This window comes from Somniosus microcephalus, chromosome 8, assembly GCF_052327205.1.
Source record: "Somniosus microcephalus isolate GS21.2 chromosome 8, FLI_Smic_1.0, whole genome shotgun sequence".
Classification (NCBI taxonomy): Eukaryota; Metazoa; Chordata; class Chondrichthyes; order Squaliformes; family Somniosidae; genus Somniosus; species Somniosus microcephalus.
Window position 1 is genome coordinate 32,721,529 of NC_140994.1, and position 17,249 is coordinate 32,738,777.

At 44.4% G+C, this 17,249-nt stretch overlaps 1 protein-coding gene across 4 annotated transcripts; it reads right to left on the reverse strand.

The window, feature by feature from the left end:
- Window positions 1–1,230: 1,230 nt before the first annotated feature.
- Window positions 1,231–12,927, reverse strand: LOC147113424 (uncharacterized). Of its 4 annotated transcripts, none has more exons than XM_085994462.1 (4): window positions 12,600–12,927; window positions 7,899–8,995; window positions 5,607–5,733; window positions 1,231–1,664 (listed from the first exon to the last, which is right to left on the reverse strand). In XM_085994462.1, exons 1-3 carry the CDS (start codon window positions 12,655–12,657, stop codon window positions 5,608–5,610), a joined length of 1,281 nt encoding a protein of 426 aa, XP_085850588.1. In that variant the 5' UTR covers window positions 12,658–12,927; the 3' UTR covers window positions 1,231–1,664; window position 5,607. The 4 variants fall into 4 exon arrangements, with proteins under 4 accessions (XP_085850588.1, XP_085850589.1, XP_085850586.1 ...); XM_085994463.1 differs by lacking the exon at window positions 12,600–12,927 and adding an exon at window positions 12,339–12,425 and having other exon boundaries at window positions 8,082–8,995; XM_085994460.1 differs by lacking the exon at window positions 12,600–12,927 and adding an exon at window positions 12,339–12,423.
- Between the last annotated feature and the right edge of the window lie 4,322 nt (window positions 12,928–17,249).

The following is a 17,249-nucleotide window of genomic DNA, read 5'->3' on the forward strand; positions in this document are numbered from 1 at the left end:
AAATTTTTAAAAAATGACAGAGCAAAGGGAGGAAGGGGTGCAGAAGAGGCCAGAGTGAAGAATGCTAGGGGGCTTATAAGCCTGGAGGAGGTTACAGAGTAAGGGAGGGGTGAGGCCATGAAGGGATTTAAACACAAGAATGATCATTTTAAATTGGAAGTGTTGGGGAGGGACCAGGCGCCAATGTAGGTCAGCAAGGACAGGGATGATGGGTGAATGGGACTAAGGGCAGGAGAGGTCAGGGGCAGGATGTGCTGAAATTTATGGAGGGTGGAGAATGGTAGACTGGGCAGGAGAGCATTGGAGTAGTTGTGCCTGAAGGGAATAACAGCATGCATAAGGGTTTCAGCAGCTGATAGGTTGAAGTAGGGGTGGAAAGAGGATGTTACAGGGGATGAAGTAGGCATTTTGTGACTTTTATTTTGGACTATTACATACCATATTGTCCCAATCATCTATTTACAACCAGGACATGTCTTTAATCTTTGCTAAGCCTATGTGACCTGAAATCCCTCCATGTCCATTTGTGTGCACATTTTGGCTGCTGCAAAAGGACCTGAACCCATTTCTTCTATCCTGCTTTTCTTTTTTCTCATGGCCCCTTCTGTTCCGTCACCTACCTTCCCATCACCCAGTCACGCCACTGTCCCCTCAGGTATTTTGCCCCCTAATCCATCACTACTCCCCTCTACCGACATACCTACTCTCCGGTCACCATCCCAGGCCTGTATCGCCCTTGGATAAGCCCATAGTTACTGTCTGTGCCTCTCCAGTCAGTCAGTCATTCTCCCAAGTGCCCATTAAGGCATCTAGCACTGACTCCTTATGAGCAACAACCCCAACGGTCTCATCCTCCTCTCTTGCTGACCTACCCACCCACTAAAGTGAATCACACCAACCTCCTTCCCATCCTGCTTACCATTGCCCCTTTGGACTCTGCCAGAGGATCAAAAATCACAGCCCTTTCCACACTTCTTTCCAGAATGTCCATTCACACTCAAATCTTGCCATCCACAACTTTATTATGAATAATTGCATAGCCGCCCTCCATATAAACCCTCCTACCCAGATTTGTGTTCACCCCTTCGACCTCGCCATCTATGTTGGTTCCCTACTGCCACCTTCCATACCAGTGCTTCCGACATGTCTTCCTTTTTCCTCAACCAAATGATATTATGGCATTGGATCCAGTGCACACACACCTAGAACTGATCATAGAAAACTCAGACATTTATCAATCAAGCCTGTTTTAATCATATTATCCTAAAAAATTACACCGTCTGCAAGTAGAACTGAATTACTTTAAAGAATTACACAATTTTATAAATTAATGTACAAAACATTAACTCTGCATACAAGTTACAATTCATGAACATTCAACCCAAGTTTTACAATACATTTGTGCAACAAAAAAATTAAAAAAGGTGAAAAGTTTTAAACCAAAAAAGGATAAGAGGCACTTCAGTCATTACATATGGACACTGAACATGGGTTTCTCCATTTAGTTTGCCGATCATCAAAGCTGCAGGTGGTCTGAAATCATCAAAAAAGGATCTTCCCATGCTGGTTTGAGAGAAACATTTTTTACTGCTTCAACTTTTCCCCTCAGTTTCTCAAGGATTTGTAGCTTCAAAGCTTTAATTGTTCATTTGAGTGTTGCGAACCTTAAACACATTAATGCAAATTATTAGATTAATTCTACTTTTGCCTGCACAATTGACATTTATTAAAACTGCCCACCAGGAGATCCCAGTTTAAATAAGGAAGCCTTCCTGGCCACCTGCCTCAAGTGAATCTTGGCCAGCTCACTTTGGGCTGCAAACATCAGCTACACTCACCCTTTGAGTATGGGTTACATTACTCATTCGTCAGCCAGTAGAAGTGGTCCCATCCCACCTCTTAAAAGCAGATGATGATGTGGTTAAGAGGCATGCAAGTGAAGGCAGTTACATGTAAAAAAACAAAAAACAAAAAAAACTTGCTATTCTAGTTAAGCAACTTGATATCACTGCAAGTGTTCCAGCCAGTGAAGCACTTCCTTCCCCCCCTTGTTAGAAGGGACAGATGAGATTTAGGAACCAAATTCTGTAAGGGGCACATCTGACAGCTATTGATACATCATGACATTAGTGTGGTGAAATTTACTTAACCTCAGCAAGAGTCATCTATAACTACCAAAGCAGTTATTGCAGTATTGTCAGAGGCTAGTTTAAAAGACACTTCAGTGCTAAATTAATCTCTGGTGTTGGTGAGCAGTTACAAAGAAAAACTATGATAATAGGATTTCAGAAGACACATCAAACAAGTCTCTCCTTAGCATTCTTGCTAGGGTTTTCCTTTTGTTTCCAGGTCAGGAAAAGCCACACCTACAATACATAATTAAAAAACATTTTTTAAACTATTTTCTGTAGACAAGTAGAATGAACCTCAGGGCAAAAAAAAGCACTACAGCATGTAAACAACACTAGACAGGTAGCAGCAAGTTTTCTATAAAATGTTCCATTATGGTGGCATTGTTAGTAAAGGATGAAATCAGAGCAATAGTGAGAAAGGATATTGGCTCAGAAAATCAAGATGTAGAATCAGTCTGGGTGGAGCCAAGAAGCACCAAGGGGCAGAAAACATTGGTGGGAGTTGTCCATAGGCCTCCAAACAGTAGTGGTAATGTAGGGGATGGCAACAAACAGGAAATTAGAGATGCATGTAACAAAAAGGTACAACAGAATCATGGGTGACTTTAATCTACATATAGACTGGCCAAACCAAATTAGCAATACTATGGAGGATGAATTTGTGGAGTGTGTACGAGATGGTTTTTTAGACCAGTACATTGGAGGAGTCAACTAGGGAACAGGCTATCCTAGATTGGGTATTGTGCAATGAGAAGGGGTTAATTAATAATCTAATTGTGTGGGGTCCTTTAGGGAAGAGTGACTATAACATGATGGAAAGAATTCTTCATCAAGATGGAAAGTGAAGTCGTCCAATCTGAAACTAGGATCCTAAATCTGAACAAAGAAAACTACGAAGGTATGAGGAGTGAGTTGGCTATGATAGATTGGGGAGCGTCATTAAAAGGCATGACAGTGCACAGGCAATGGCTAACATTTAAGGAGCAAATGCATGAATTGCAACAGTTATACATTCCTTTCTGGTGCAAAAACAAAGGAAAAGTGGCCCAACCATGGCTAACAAAAGAAATTAAGGATAGTATTAGATCCAAAGAGGAGTCATATAAAGTTGCCAGAAAAAGTAGCAAGCCTGAGGATTGGGAGCAGTTTAGAGTTCAGCAAAAAAGGACCAATAGATTGATTAAGAGGGGAAAAAATAGAGTACGAGTGTAAACTTGCAAGGAACATAAAAGCAGACTGTAAAAGCTTCTACAAGTATGTAAAAAGAAAAAGATTAGTGAAGACAAATGCAAGTCCTAGTCAGAAACAGGAGAATTTATAATGGAGAACAAGGCAATGGCAGAGCTATTTTTGGCTGTCTTCATGGAAGAGGACACAAATAACATCCCAGAAATGCTAGGGAACCAAGGATCTAGTGAGAAGGAGGAATTAAAGGAAATTAGTATTAGTTAAAAAAAGTGCTGGAGAAATTAATGGGACTGAAAGCTGATAAATCTCCAGGGCCCAATAATCTGCATCCGAGAGTGCTAAAAGAGGTAGCCATGGAAATAGTGGATGCATTGGTTGTCATCTTCCAAAATTCTATAGATTATGGAACAGTTCCTGCAGATTGGAGGGTGGCAAATGTAACCCCACTATTTAAAAAAGGGAGAGAAAACAGGGAACTACAGACCAGTTAGCCTAACATCAGTAGTAGGGAAAATGCTAGAGTCTATTATAAAGGATGTGATAACAGGACACTTAGAAAATATCAACGGGATTAGACAAAGTCAACATGGATTTATGAAAGGGAAATTGTGTTTGACAAGCCTACTGGAGTTTTTTGAGGATGTAACTGGTAGAATAGATAAGGGAGAACCAGTGGATGTAGTGTATTTGGATTTTCAGAAGGCCTTTGATAAAGTCCCACATAAGAGGTTAGTGTGCAAAATTAAAGCACATGGGACTGGGGGTAATATACTGGCATGGATTGAAAATTGGTTAACAGACAGGAAACAGTAGGAATAAATGGGTCTTTTTCAGGGTGGCAGGCAGTGACGAATGGGGTACTGCAGGGATCAGTGCTTGGGCCCCAGCTATTCACAATATATATCAATGATTTGGATGAGGGAACCAAATGTAATATTTCCAAGTTTGCTGATAACACAAAACTAGGTGGGATTGTGAGGAGGATGCAAAGAGGCTTCAAGGTGATTTAGACAAGTTGAGCGAGTGGGCAAATATGTGGCAGATGCAGTATAATGTGGATAAATGTGAAGTTATCCACTTCGGTAGCAAAAACAGAAAGGCAGCATATTATTTAAATGGTGATAGATTGGGCAATGTTGATTTACAGAGGGACCTGGTGTCCTTGTACACCAGTCACTAAAAGCAAACATGCAGGTGCAGCAAGCAGTTAGGAAGGCAAATGGTATGTTGGCCTTCATTGCAAGAAGATTTTACTACAGGAGCAAGAATATCTTACTGCAGTTATACAGTGCCTTGGTGTGACCACACCTGGAGTACTGTGTATAGTTTTGGTCTCCTTACCCAAGGATATACTTGTCATATAGAGAGAGTGCAGTGAAGGTTCACCAGACTGAGTCCTGGGATGGCAGGACTATCATATGAGGAGAGATTGGGTCGACTAGGTCTGTATTCACTAGCGTTTAGAAGAATGAGAGGGGATCTCATTGAAATGTATTATATTCTGACAGGGCTAGACAGACTGGATGCAGGGAGGATGTTTCCCCTGGCTTTGGGGGGGGGGGGGGGGGGGGTGTCACAGTCTCAGGATAGGACATTTAGGACTGAGAGGAGGAGAAATTTCCACAGAGGGTGGTGAACCTGTGGAATTCTTTACCACAGAAGGCTGTGGAGGCCAAGTCACTGAATATATTTAAGAAGGAGATAGATAGATTTCTAGCCACAAAAGGCATCAAGGGGTAAGGGGAGAGCACGGGAATATGGTATTGAGATAGAGGATCAGCCATGATCATATTGAATTGTGGAGCAGGCTTGAAGGGCCTACTCCTGCTCCTATTTTTCTATGTTTCTATGTTTCTAAAAATAATGCAAAATAAACTAGGTCTAAAGGCCCCAAACTTGGGTATTAAATAAAGCCAACTATAATAGATATATCAGATGGTCTGCTGAAAGGTCATCGATCTGAAACATTAACTGTTTCTCGCTCCACAGATGCTGCCTGACCTGCCGAGTATTTCCAGCATTCTGTGTTTTTATTTCAGATTTCCAGCATCTGCAGTATTTTGCTTTTGTGGCAAGTGATACATCCATTGATCACATCAGGTGTCAGCCATTAGCTAAAAATAATGTCTTCAAAGGCTTTTTATAGAAGACAGATTTAAAAAAAAAAACGACTTGCATTTATATAGCGCCTTTCACGACCACCAGACGTCTCAAAGCACTTTACAGCCAATGGAGTACTTTTTGAAGTGCAGTCACTGTTGTAATGTGGGAACACATACCTCTTACCTTAATCAATATTTTTCTTTTTCAGACTGGTGATTACTTCACTTAAATTCTGATCAAGCAGCTTGTATTCAGATGCGTTTGGGCGTCTAGTCCTTCTGGGCCCATCTTTCCGACACAAGGCAATGATCTGAAATGAAGCAAATACAAAGGTATAGATCACAATAGCAAAATACTGCAGATGCTGGAAATCTGAAACAGAAAATGCTGGAAATACTCAGGCCAGGCAGCATCCATGGAGTATTTCCAGCATTTTCTGTTATACAAGGTATAGGATTGTTCATTTTTAAACACAGTCTGTGGCCATTATTGAAGCAGACCTGCCTACCATGACTTAATGCCACTTGCACCATCAACAGACTTGGGCCTAGAAATTCGGTGGCGCCCCGTTTGGGACGACAGTCTCGCCTGGGCGCCGGAAGTACTGCCCCGGAAGGAGCCAGCCCGATATTCAGTTTGAGCGCCCCGCATCCGTCTTGGGGCGCTGCAACTGAAAAATCGCAGCACAACGTGCCGCACGGCGCGTTGCAGTACTGCAGGCCTCCCTCCCCTTCTTAAAGGGGAGGGGCCTGCTGCAGCGCGATCAGAGATCGCGAGTGCCAGCAAAAGAGCCCAGCACCGAGGAGAAGTGCCGGGCTCTTGGGACACAGCCGGCACAACGCAGGGGTGGGGTGGGAGGGGGGTTAGGAGGCTGGGGACGGGAGCGCGGAGGGGCTGGCAGGCGGCCAACAAAGATGGCTGCCCCGCACCTCCTTTAATTTGCGCCTCTACCGCCGCAGGTAGGCCCCCCTGAACCGGTCGCAAATTGCGACCGGCGTTACAGCAGGGGGCGCTACCAAATATAGTGATCGGGGCGCTGCGTACACCGATGACGTCATCGGTGGCGGCGCAGCGCTACAGGCCAACGCCACCATTAGTGCCCCTCTAAATTTCGCAGGAGGTGTGGCCAGTGGCGCTAAACCCACTTAGTGCCCTCTTTGGGCGCTAACTGGTGGCGCAGCCCACCGAATTTCTAGGCCTTAATCTTTTAGATCTGAAAGCTTAGTTTATAGCCACCAAGGGGGTCATTTTAACCTAACTTGCCAGGTGGGACACCAGTTTTACACCGTGCCAATATTACTCTCACCGTTTCCAATGGAGTGAAAAATCAGGCTGGGTGTAAAACCAGCGTGGCATCCGATACTGCAGTTTAGGTTAAAATTGCCCGCCGCGCCCCCCCCCCAAAAAGTCAGCTTAAATACTTGATACAAATAAAATTGCACCATAGTGGAAAAGATCGCAATTGGTTGATCACTACTATTAATAGTCTTCCTCATTCATTGCTGTATTACATGAAAACTAGCAAGTTTAGTTGGACGTTTAGGTTCAGTTACAAAGTGCAATGATATTGTAAACTTCATTTGAGATCACATTTTCTACATGAAAGTATCTGTACCAATACAATTTCCTTGTATGATGATCCTATTTTCACCTAGGATGCTGAATAAAAAATTCTGATGTCAATTGGAGTTAATTACTAGGTTTGCAAGAACATTTAATCCCATTTTGGGTACAGAAATGGTGCAACATGGGGAGGAGGAATGAGACAGAATCCATTTCTAGGTGTTCTAAAATTCCAAACAGGAGGAGAAGAAACTCCCCTGTAATGGGCCTTCTATTCTTGGGAATTAGAGGCTAAGACCTAGCAGAATGACCAACGCTGCCAGAAATGTTGCCTGTTCTACCCAGCATACAGCCAACAGAAAGTACATCTGCAATACTGCAAGTGGGGCCCACAATGCCGTTTCTCCAATTCCAAAAACAAAACCCACAAGGAAAGTGGCAAATCAACAAAAAAAAAAAAGGGACAGTATGGAAGTAAAATGTATCTTGTGCCAGCAGTTTTATTTTACACAAGAGTTGCATGTCACTATGCTCATTGTAAGCACTTTTTAAAGCATGCACCTTAACTTTTCACATACAATATGATTTGTTAAAGTTTGACCCTTCCCACCACAGTTCCAAGTCTATTATATGCACACCTCTCCCAACCTGACTTTTGACTTGAGCATGACTAGATATTAACTTGTGTCCTGTACAGAAGTACTTTAATAAAAAAAACAACTTTATACTTCTACTGTATCTTCCAATGTTTTTATCTTAACATTTACACACAATTCTTCTTCCTCCTCTCAAAAGAGCGTGCATTATGTGCACAAGATTCACTAACAGACAAACTTGATAGTATGCTGGGCGATAACCCTTCACATCTTAAACTAAAATTAATACAGCAAACCCAAAAGCTGACCAGCTTACCTTATTTTTGTTGTGGTATAGGGTATACACCACTGCTAAAAGCAGTGATCCAGTTATTAGATAAATTATGAAGTAACTATTTTCAGCGACTTCTACTGGTTTCACAGTTATCTTGCTGGTAGATTGTGAGGACACTTCAGATGCAGCACCATGTTCAGATTTATTTGATTGGGTAACACTTACATCAGCTGGCTTGCCAACATCTTTGTATACAGTAATGGAAGCGTCTGGCTTGTCACCAGTTGTCTTGTCTGGAGCGCCAGTCTCGGGCTTTACTGCAGCGCCAGTCTTATCTGGAGCGCCGGTCTTGTCACCAGTTGTCTTGTCTGGAGCGCCGGTCTCGTCACCAGTTGTCTTGTCTGGAGTGCCAGCCTCAGGCTTGTCACCAGTTGTCTTGTCTGGAGCGCCGGTGCCAGTCTCATCAGTTGTCTTGTCATCAGTGGTCTTGTCTGGAGTGCCGGCCTCGGGCTTTACTGCGGCACCGGTCTTGTCTGGAGCGCTGGCACCGGTCTTGTCTGGAGCGCCAGTCTCGGGCTTTACTGCAGCGCTAGTCTTGTCTGAAGCGCCGGCGCCGGTCTTGTCACCAGTTGTCTTGTTTGGAGCACCGGCCTCTGGCTTTATTGGAGCACCGGCCTCTGGCTTTACTGGAGCACCGGCCTCTGGCTTTACTGGAGCACCGGCCTCTGGCTTTACTGGAGCACCGGCCTCGGGCTTTACTGCAGCGCTAGTCTTGTCTGAAGCGCCGGCGCCAGTCTGGTCACCAGTTGTCTTGTTTGGAGCACCGGCCTCTGGCTTTATTGGAGCACCGGCCTCTGGCTTTACTGCAGCGCCAGTCTCGGGCTTTACTGCAGCGCTAGTCTTGTCTGAAGCGCCGGCGCCAGTCTGGTCACCAGTTGTCTTGTTTGGAGCACCGGCCTCTGGCTTTATTGGAGCACCGGCCTCTGGCTTTACTGTAGCGCCAGCCTCAGGCTTTACTGCAGCGCCGGCGCCGGTCTGGTCACCAGTTGTCTTGTCTGGAGCGCCAGGTGCAGTCTCTGTATGTGTTGCATTGTTGACTGGATCAGGTTTCTCTGGTTGCTTAAAGCTGCCACAAGGAACTGCAAATAGAAATTTTGGTTATTCATCTATTATTTTCCAGTTAAGTAGCTTAATCCAGGTAATAAATACACAAGTACATATAGTTCAGTTCAAAAGGCTTACTATATTGCAGGTGGGGTGGGGGGGCTGGTGGCAGAAATAGAACAGAAGAGGGAGGGGTGAAAAGATTACACCTATATACTGTACAGCTTGACCCAAATACTTCCCAGCCAGCCAATGTAGTACTTTTGAAGTATAATCACTGTTGTAAGTGTAGGCAAATACAGCAGCCAACTTATGCACAGCAAGGTCCCACAAACAACAAGCGAGAAATGACTCTCTGTTTGTGGTGTTGTTTGAGGAATAAAAAGGTTGGCCAGGACACCCAAGAACTCCTTTGAATTGTGCCACTGGGTTACGTAACAAAAAAAGTTTTTTTTTTTTTTTAACTCCTGGATCTCGGCTTTAAGCAAGAGATGGCAGATCAGTTAAATGAGGCAAGTCAACAGCTCATGTATTCCAAATAAACAAGCACATTTCACTCTGCTTCAGTTTCTCCTCCTCCTGTGTAATTTTGATACTAGATCTCTCATGACATTGCTAATGGCAGGCCAAAGATAGTTTTGAAAAAGGGAAAAAGTGCAATATTCCATGCAATACATGTATTATTCTACTGCTAGACGTGGCCAACAGCCAATTAAAATTACTGTACAGATACATTTGTTGACAGTTGCTCTTGGGTAGATTGAGAGATCAATTAGAAGTGATTCTCGGAAACCAACAAGAAATAGATGGAGTTACAAAGTGTAACACCAGCCTCATGAGCTTATGAACTCAGTAGATTGGCACATAAGGGGGTAGGAAAAAAAAAAAAGAGGGAATATCAATTAGAGGCGCTGCATAAAGATGACTAGTTAAAAATATCAGATTCTTACCCTCAACTTTTATTTTTTTTAAAAAACAAACCTTTTACAAGCCAATTATTGTTGTTTTCCCTATGCCCTTCACAGGAAATGTAAAAACGACTTGAATGACAACACTTCCTGCCACAGCAAACTTGCAATATAAACACGCCAGTGCTTGAGCTAGAGGAGCCATGGAAGCCCGCCGTAGAAAGTGGAGCACCTCTGCACTGATGACAAGGCATCAGCATACATAGGGAAGCATATATTGTAATACTAGTACTTGAGGCAAGTCAGACATTTTGAATTTGGCCACAGGCTCAGGTTGGTGTACAGACCAGCAATATACTACCATTATCGGCTTGCATGCACAAATCTTTCCCAGTCAAAAAGGTGGTCCAACCCAGAATGGTAATATTGTGACTGTGCTAACTATACACATGCAAGATTCAGTGCATCAGTAATCCACCAGAGGCGAGTTTCCAAATATGAGGAGGTAAAAATTCCCAAGCCCTAGCTTCAGTTGCAGCACCATTTTTAAAGAACAATAGCATTGCAAGCAAAAAAAAAAAGTTAAAAAGATGCGATCAGTATGTAGTCACCAAATTCCTCCTGCTCCGAACGTATTGGGACCCTTCCCAGGGAGAAATTGGTGAATGAAGGCCAAAATCCTAATTGTGTAAATAAGTCATCCTTCTTGCACTGTAGAGGGCAGGAAGGTAAACATTCAAATTTGAAATACTTTTTGAACAGTTTGGCACTATAAAAGCCAAGGAGGAAGCTTAAGAGCAATTGAACGAAGCAAGAGTTAGAAAGAACTAGAACAGCAAGGAGAAGTAGACTTAAAGTATAATGCAGGACATTACAAATGTTAAAGAAAGACTTGCATTTATATAGCGTCTTTCATGACCACCCAAGGTCTCAAAGCGCTTTACAGCCAATGAAGTACTTTTTGAAGTGGAGTCACTGTTGTAATGTGGGAAACACAGCAACCAATTTGCACACAGCAAGCTCCCACAGACAGCAATGTGATAATTACCAGATAATCTGTTTTTGTTATGTTGGGTGAAGGACAAATATTAGCCAGGACACCCGGGATAACTCCCCTGCTCCTCTTCAAAATAATGCCATGGGATTTTTACATCCACTTGAGACCAGACAGGGCCTCGGTTTAACGTCTCATCTGAAAGACAGCACCTCTGACAATGCAGCGCTCCCTCAGCACTGCACTGGAGTATCAGCCTAGTTTTATGTGCTCAAGTCCCTGGAGTGGGACTTGAACCCACAACCTTCTGACTCAGGAGAGAGAGAGTGCTGCCCACTGAGCCACAGCTTTTTTAAAATAAAAAAACCCTCGTTGACCAGAATTGGGAAAACTAAAGCACTGAAAGATCACAGCCTGGATTTTCCTCCGTGGGCACAACCTAGAAGTTAGACTTGAAAATGCACCCATTCCACCGATGTCGAGTTACGCTCAATTTTCCTGCGAATCTCAGATGTAAAATGGACGCAAATCAGCATAAACAATCACAGTTCAAGGAAAGCACCAAACTCACCATATTATTTCTTTAAGTATGAAAATTAAAGTTTGAACTCATTCATGCACATCAGGTACAGCATGTTTAAGAACCTGTAATGGGGAAGCTTTAAATGTTTAATGTGACTTAACCTTTAAAAAAAAAAATAATTTCACTTGCACTGTGCATTGTTTCTTTTAATACACCTTTTTTAAAAATCAACAAATTGCAATAAAACCACCAGAAAAATTGTGGTTTCCTGCCACACCTAAAATCTGGTCATAATTTAGTCCTGAGCTAGTGCAATCAGGAAACTCCTGTACAAAGCTCTAACTTGATGGGTGGCATTATTAGGAGTGGAGACCATAAAAGATTGATCAGATTTGGAGCTATTGAACTTAACGTGTAATTCACTTGTGTCCAAAATCCCCCAATCTTTTAGGCTACGTGTTTAATTTGCGACTCATTGCATGGTGTCTCTGGGGCGCAAATACGTAGGAAATTCCAGGCCACCACAGCAAAAAAACAAAACAAAAAAACTCGTTCTCTTCCAAAGAAAACAGGAGGCCGTAAACCGAAAGTGGAGTGAAACCCAAGTGTCAAGGCGCTAAATGCAAGCACATGGAGCTGGCTCCTCACCACTCCAGCCAACTCTTCACGTATCCAAGAGAGGACGGATCATATTAAAATTTGCTCCAATTAACAGAAGTCTATGCTTTACATTCAAACGGTCAACTTTAAGCTAGAATGGTCAACTTTAAGCTAATATACTCCCCCCACTCAATATTTAAAGTATTATTCTTGCAATTGTAGGGGGGAAAAAAAGGGATCCGTTCTTGTTTGATGCAGTCGATTGGATTGGATTCCACAACCTTGTCAATCTCGCACTGAAAGAGAAACTACTTCATTTTGGCCGCGTTGAAATATTGGACCGGACTTCCTACTTTTACATTTGCGCCAATTCTTTATGATCTGGCACCGGAGTAAGATTCCCAATAGCTTAGAATTCCACATCCACGGCTCCAGGATACTCTAACCGGGACTGTTGGATATTTGTTTTTACAGGACTTTGATCTGTGCACCTGCTGTCACTTTAAGAGCTTAATTTCACCGACACTGCAAAGGCGGAAGCTTGCCGAGTACAAACCCTAACTCCAGCCCCAACAGCCTTAAACTCGATTTTTACATTTTTTTTAAAAACTTACCACTTATGATGATGAGACACAATATAACAATTCCGGAGAAACCGACCTTCCGCGACATGCTGCTTTATTGCGAGAGATCAGTTTCACAGATAGTACAAAGTGAAACACACGCACTATTGTGCAATCGGATTCAAGTAAAGTCTAGCACCGCCTCCACATCCGTTCAACAAAGATTAGGTGTGTAACACACCACAACTGCGATCGATACAATTAGACAAAAAAGAGGTCGATAAATAATGGCAATAAAAGTTTTCGCCTGAACTTATTGGCTACTACAATTGAATTCTTAATTGGCAATTTATTATTAAACAACTAGTTGATTATTGCCTGCCGTGCTAACAAATAAAGGCTTTTTGGGGTGGAGTGGGAACAGAGCTTTAAAAATACAATTACCTAAACTAATCTCCCACAACGACCCATTATACACAAGTCAGACTTGATCAGTAAGAATTTTAAAATAGACTTCTTGTTGAAAAGATGATTTATTCATGCTTCATCAATCTGGATCCCGCCAGGCTCATGCTTGCTCCATACAAGGAGTGTGGTTAGTACGCTTCCAATGCAACTGTGTTTAACATCACTGGAACTGGTAGCGTCACAAGATATTTACAGATTAAGAAGGCCCCTCTTACAGTTCATCCATCCACTGCAGTATCCAATTGGTTCATAAATGATTCCAGGGTTTGGGCTCTACTACTCTATCTGGGAGTCCATTCAATTTATTTATTATTCTTTGTGTGAAAAATATCCTGACATCTGTCCTGAATTTGCCTTTTACTGGTTTGAATCTTTCTCTCCTTGTCCTACTCTTGCAATTTTTCACACGTACCTTTTCCTTACTATTTACTAACTTCAATTCAATTCAATTTCAATTTCAATTTTATTTGCCATATGTAACTAGTACAATGGAATGCTTACTCCCCGATCACTCCCACAATAAGCTGTGGGAGCTCACAGAGACACGTCGCTATTCTCCAGCGCCATGTTCAGAAAAGTCAATTCAATGGCATCCAATGGCAGTGGGAACGCGATGTCCCTCAGCCGTTCCGTCACCGCGGCCTCCTCCTCACTGTTGCCGGCTCCACGATATGGTGGCCTGCTTCTCCCGCTCACGGTCCGGCCTCTGGCCACCATGCCCAGCTCTCCCTCCTCCCAGTCGGACTGCGAGCTTCCCGCCGAGGAGCTGCCGGCCGACGTGCTGTAGCGGGTCGTCGTAGCTGCTGCTGCGCTGCCTCCGCCCGACTCGCCGAACACATCGTCGAGATGTATAAGCTCCGGTCGCCGCGGCCTCCTCCTCACTGTCGCCGGCTCCACGGTCCGACGGCCCAGGGCCTGCTTCTTCCACTCACGGTCCGGCCTCTGGCCGCCATGCCCGGCTCCCCTCCTCCCAGTCGGAATGCGAGCTTCCCGCCGAGGAGCTGCCGGCCGACGTGCTGTAGCGGGTCGTCGTGGCTGCTGCTGCTGCTTGTTGCTGCTGCGCTGCCTCCGCCCGACTCCGCCCGACTCGCCGAACACATCGCTCCGGCAGCGGGAGCGGGCGGCGGGGGAGCGGGCTGTCCGAAGCAGGGAGAGCGCTTACCTTCGGACCACCTTGGTCGCCATCTTGACTCTTATACATACCTCGAAAAGATCACCTCTCAGATGCCACCCAACTAGGCAGAAAAGCCCAAATTCCTCATAACTCAGACATCTAACAAGGGATGAGCCCATTCTGTGTAGCTACCAGTTAGGCCAAGGGGATAATTATGCTCCTACTGTAGAATCAAGTAAGCCAATGCCTGTGCTACAGGGGGACTTTGACTATGTGAGGCAGGTAATGTACTTGCTCACTAAAATGGCCTGTTTCCGAGTGAAAGCACAGGCTTGTAAGCAACAGGAAGTTATCAGAAAAGTGCAGACTTGAAACCCCTGCTTGCATGGGGCAGACGGACTGCATTTCAAAAATTGTACGGGTGAACTTTTAGTGGAACTCTGGGTTAGATATCCACACTAGGCTTTTCCTGAGTGAGCACAAGGCTTCAACTGAGCCAAAGGTGAGGGACCTGATCATAGATGTCTTTGAGGGACATCCTGATGAGGATCTTGATGCAAAATCCATCTTTTGTTGTCATTGCCTAGCATGAAGACCTCAAAAGGTTTGGTTTGATATTTGTTGGACGAGGAATGGAACTTTGATGCAGCTAAAGACATTAGCTGGGATAGGCACACATTCAGCTGAGTGTCATTTAAGCCAACATCCTAGACATGCCTTTTTAACAAAATCATTCTCGACACGCTACCAAGGCGGGCATTTATTACCCATCCCTACTTTCCCTGAAAAGGTGGTGATGGGCCTTCTTCTTGAACTGTTGCAGTCTCTTGGTGTAGGTGTTCCCTCGATGCTATTAAATAGGAGTTCCAGGATTCTGACCCAGCGAGGTTGTTGGGACAATGATATATGTTCAAGTCAGGATGGTGTGTGACTTGGAGGGACACTTGGAGGTGATGGTGTTCCCATGCAGCTCCTGTCCTTGTCTTTCCAGCTGATGGAGGTCACAGGGTTGGGAGGTGCTGCTGAAGAAGCCTTGGTGAGCTGCTGCAGTACATCCTGTAGATAGTACACACTGCAGCCATGGTACACTGGTGGTGGAGGGGGTGGATGTTTAGGCTAGTGGATGAGGTGCCAATCAAGTGGACTGTTTTGTCCTGGAGAGTGTCAAGCTTCTTGCACGTTGATGCAGCTGCACCCATCCGCTCTGGCGTCTCTCTTGCAATCTTTAACATCAACAAAAGGTAGCAAGCAACCTGAAATTGAACTTTCCTTTCCCAGGAATGGATTTGCATTCTTGGTCAACAGGAAACATGTGAAATGGTCAGTGACCAGTGCCTAAGGTGCTATGGTTACTGAGTACTTGAATGGCAAATGGGACCTGGTTCTGATCATTGGCTAGGATCTACTTGCAATGGAAATCATATGTTTTGGGATAACCTTGCCTGGGCAAAGATTTTCGTTATGGGGTCTAAACCTTGGCTTCTGTGATCCATGGATGTTCCTTTTGGTTTCCATATTTAAGAAAAGATATACTTGCTCTCGAGGCGGTTCAGAGAAGGTTCACTCGGTTGATTCCGGAGATGAGGGGGTTGACGTATGAGGAAAGGTTGAGTAGGTTGGGCCTCTACTCATTGGAGTTCAGAAGAATGAGAGGCGATCTTATCAAAACATATAAGATTGTGAGGGGGATTGATCGGGTGGATGCGGTGAGGATGTTTCCACTGATGGGTGAGACTAGAACTAGGGGGCATAATCTTAGAATAAGGGGCTGCCCTTTCAAAACTGAGATGAGGAGAAACTTCTTTACTCAGAGGGTAGTAAATCTATGGAATTTGCTACACCAGAGAGCTGTGGAAGCTGCAACATTAAATAGATTTAAAACGGAGATAGACAGTTTCATAGCAGATAAGGGAATTAGGGGTTACGGGGAGAGGGCAGGGAAGTGGATGTGAGTCTAGGTTCGGATCAGCCATGATCCTATTGAATGGCGGAGCAGGCCCGAGGGGCCGTATGGCCTACTCCTGCTCCTACTTCTTATGTTCTTATGTAGAAGCTGCATGGTGCTGAGCACCGGATAATTCTTACGTCTGTAGGTGTTACTCTGGTTGGCCTTACAGGAAGATTTCCTGACTATCCATTACTCCTCTAGGGTGACTACGTAATTTCTGGAGCTTCAGAAGTGATGAAAATCCTTCCACAACCAGTGCACTGTGCTTCCCTTTTGGTGGCGGTGGCGTAGTGGTTATGTCACTAGACTAGTAAGCCAGAGGCTCAGTCAAATGCTCTGAGGATATGGGTTCAAATCCCACCACAGCAGCTGGTGGAATTTAAATTCAATTCAATTTAATTCTGGAATTAAATGTTAGTCTTAGTAATGGTGACCATGATACCATTGTCGATTGTTGCAAAAACCCATCTGGTTCAGTAATGTCCTTTAGGGAAGGAAATCTGCCGTCCTTACCTGGTCTGGCCTACATGTGACTCCAGACCCACAGCAATGTGGTTGACTCTTAATGCCCTCTGAAATGGCCTAGCAAGCCACTCAGTTGTAAACAACCGCTACGAAAAACAATAAGAATAAAACCGGACGGACCACCTGGCATCGACCTCGGCACCGGAAACGACAACGGCAAACCCAGCCCTGTCGACCCTGCAAAGTCCTCCTTACCAACATCTGGGGGCTTGTGCCAAAATTGGGAGAGCTGTCCCACAGACTAGTCAAGCAACAGCCTGACATAGTCATAATTACCGAATCATACCTTACAACCAATGTCCCAGACACCACCATCACCATCCCTGGGTATGTCCTGTCCCACCGGCAGGACAGACCCACCAGAGGTGGTGGCACCGTGGTATACAGTCAGCAGGGAGTAGCCCTGGGAGTCCTCAACATTGACTCAGGACCCCATGAGGTCTCATGGCATCAAGTCAAACATGGGCAAGGAAACCTCCTGCTGATTACCACCTACCGCCCTCCCTCAGCTGATGAATCAGTACTCCTTCATGTTGAACACCAATTGGAAGAAGCACTGAGAGTAGCAAGGGCACAAAATGTCCTCTGGGTGGGGGACTTCAATGTCCATCACCAAGAGTGGCTCGGTAGCACCACAACTGACCGA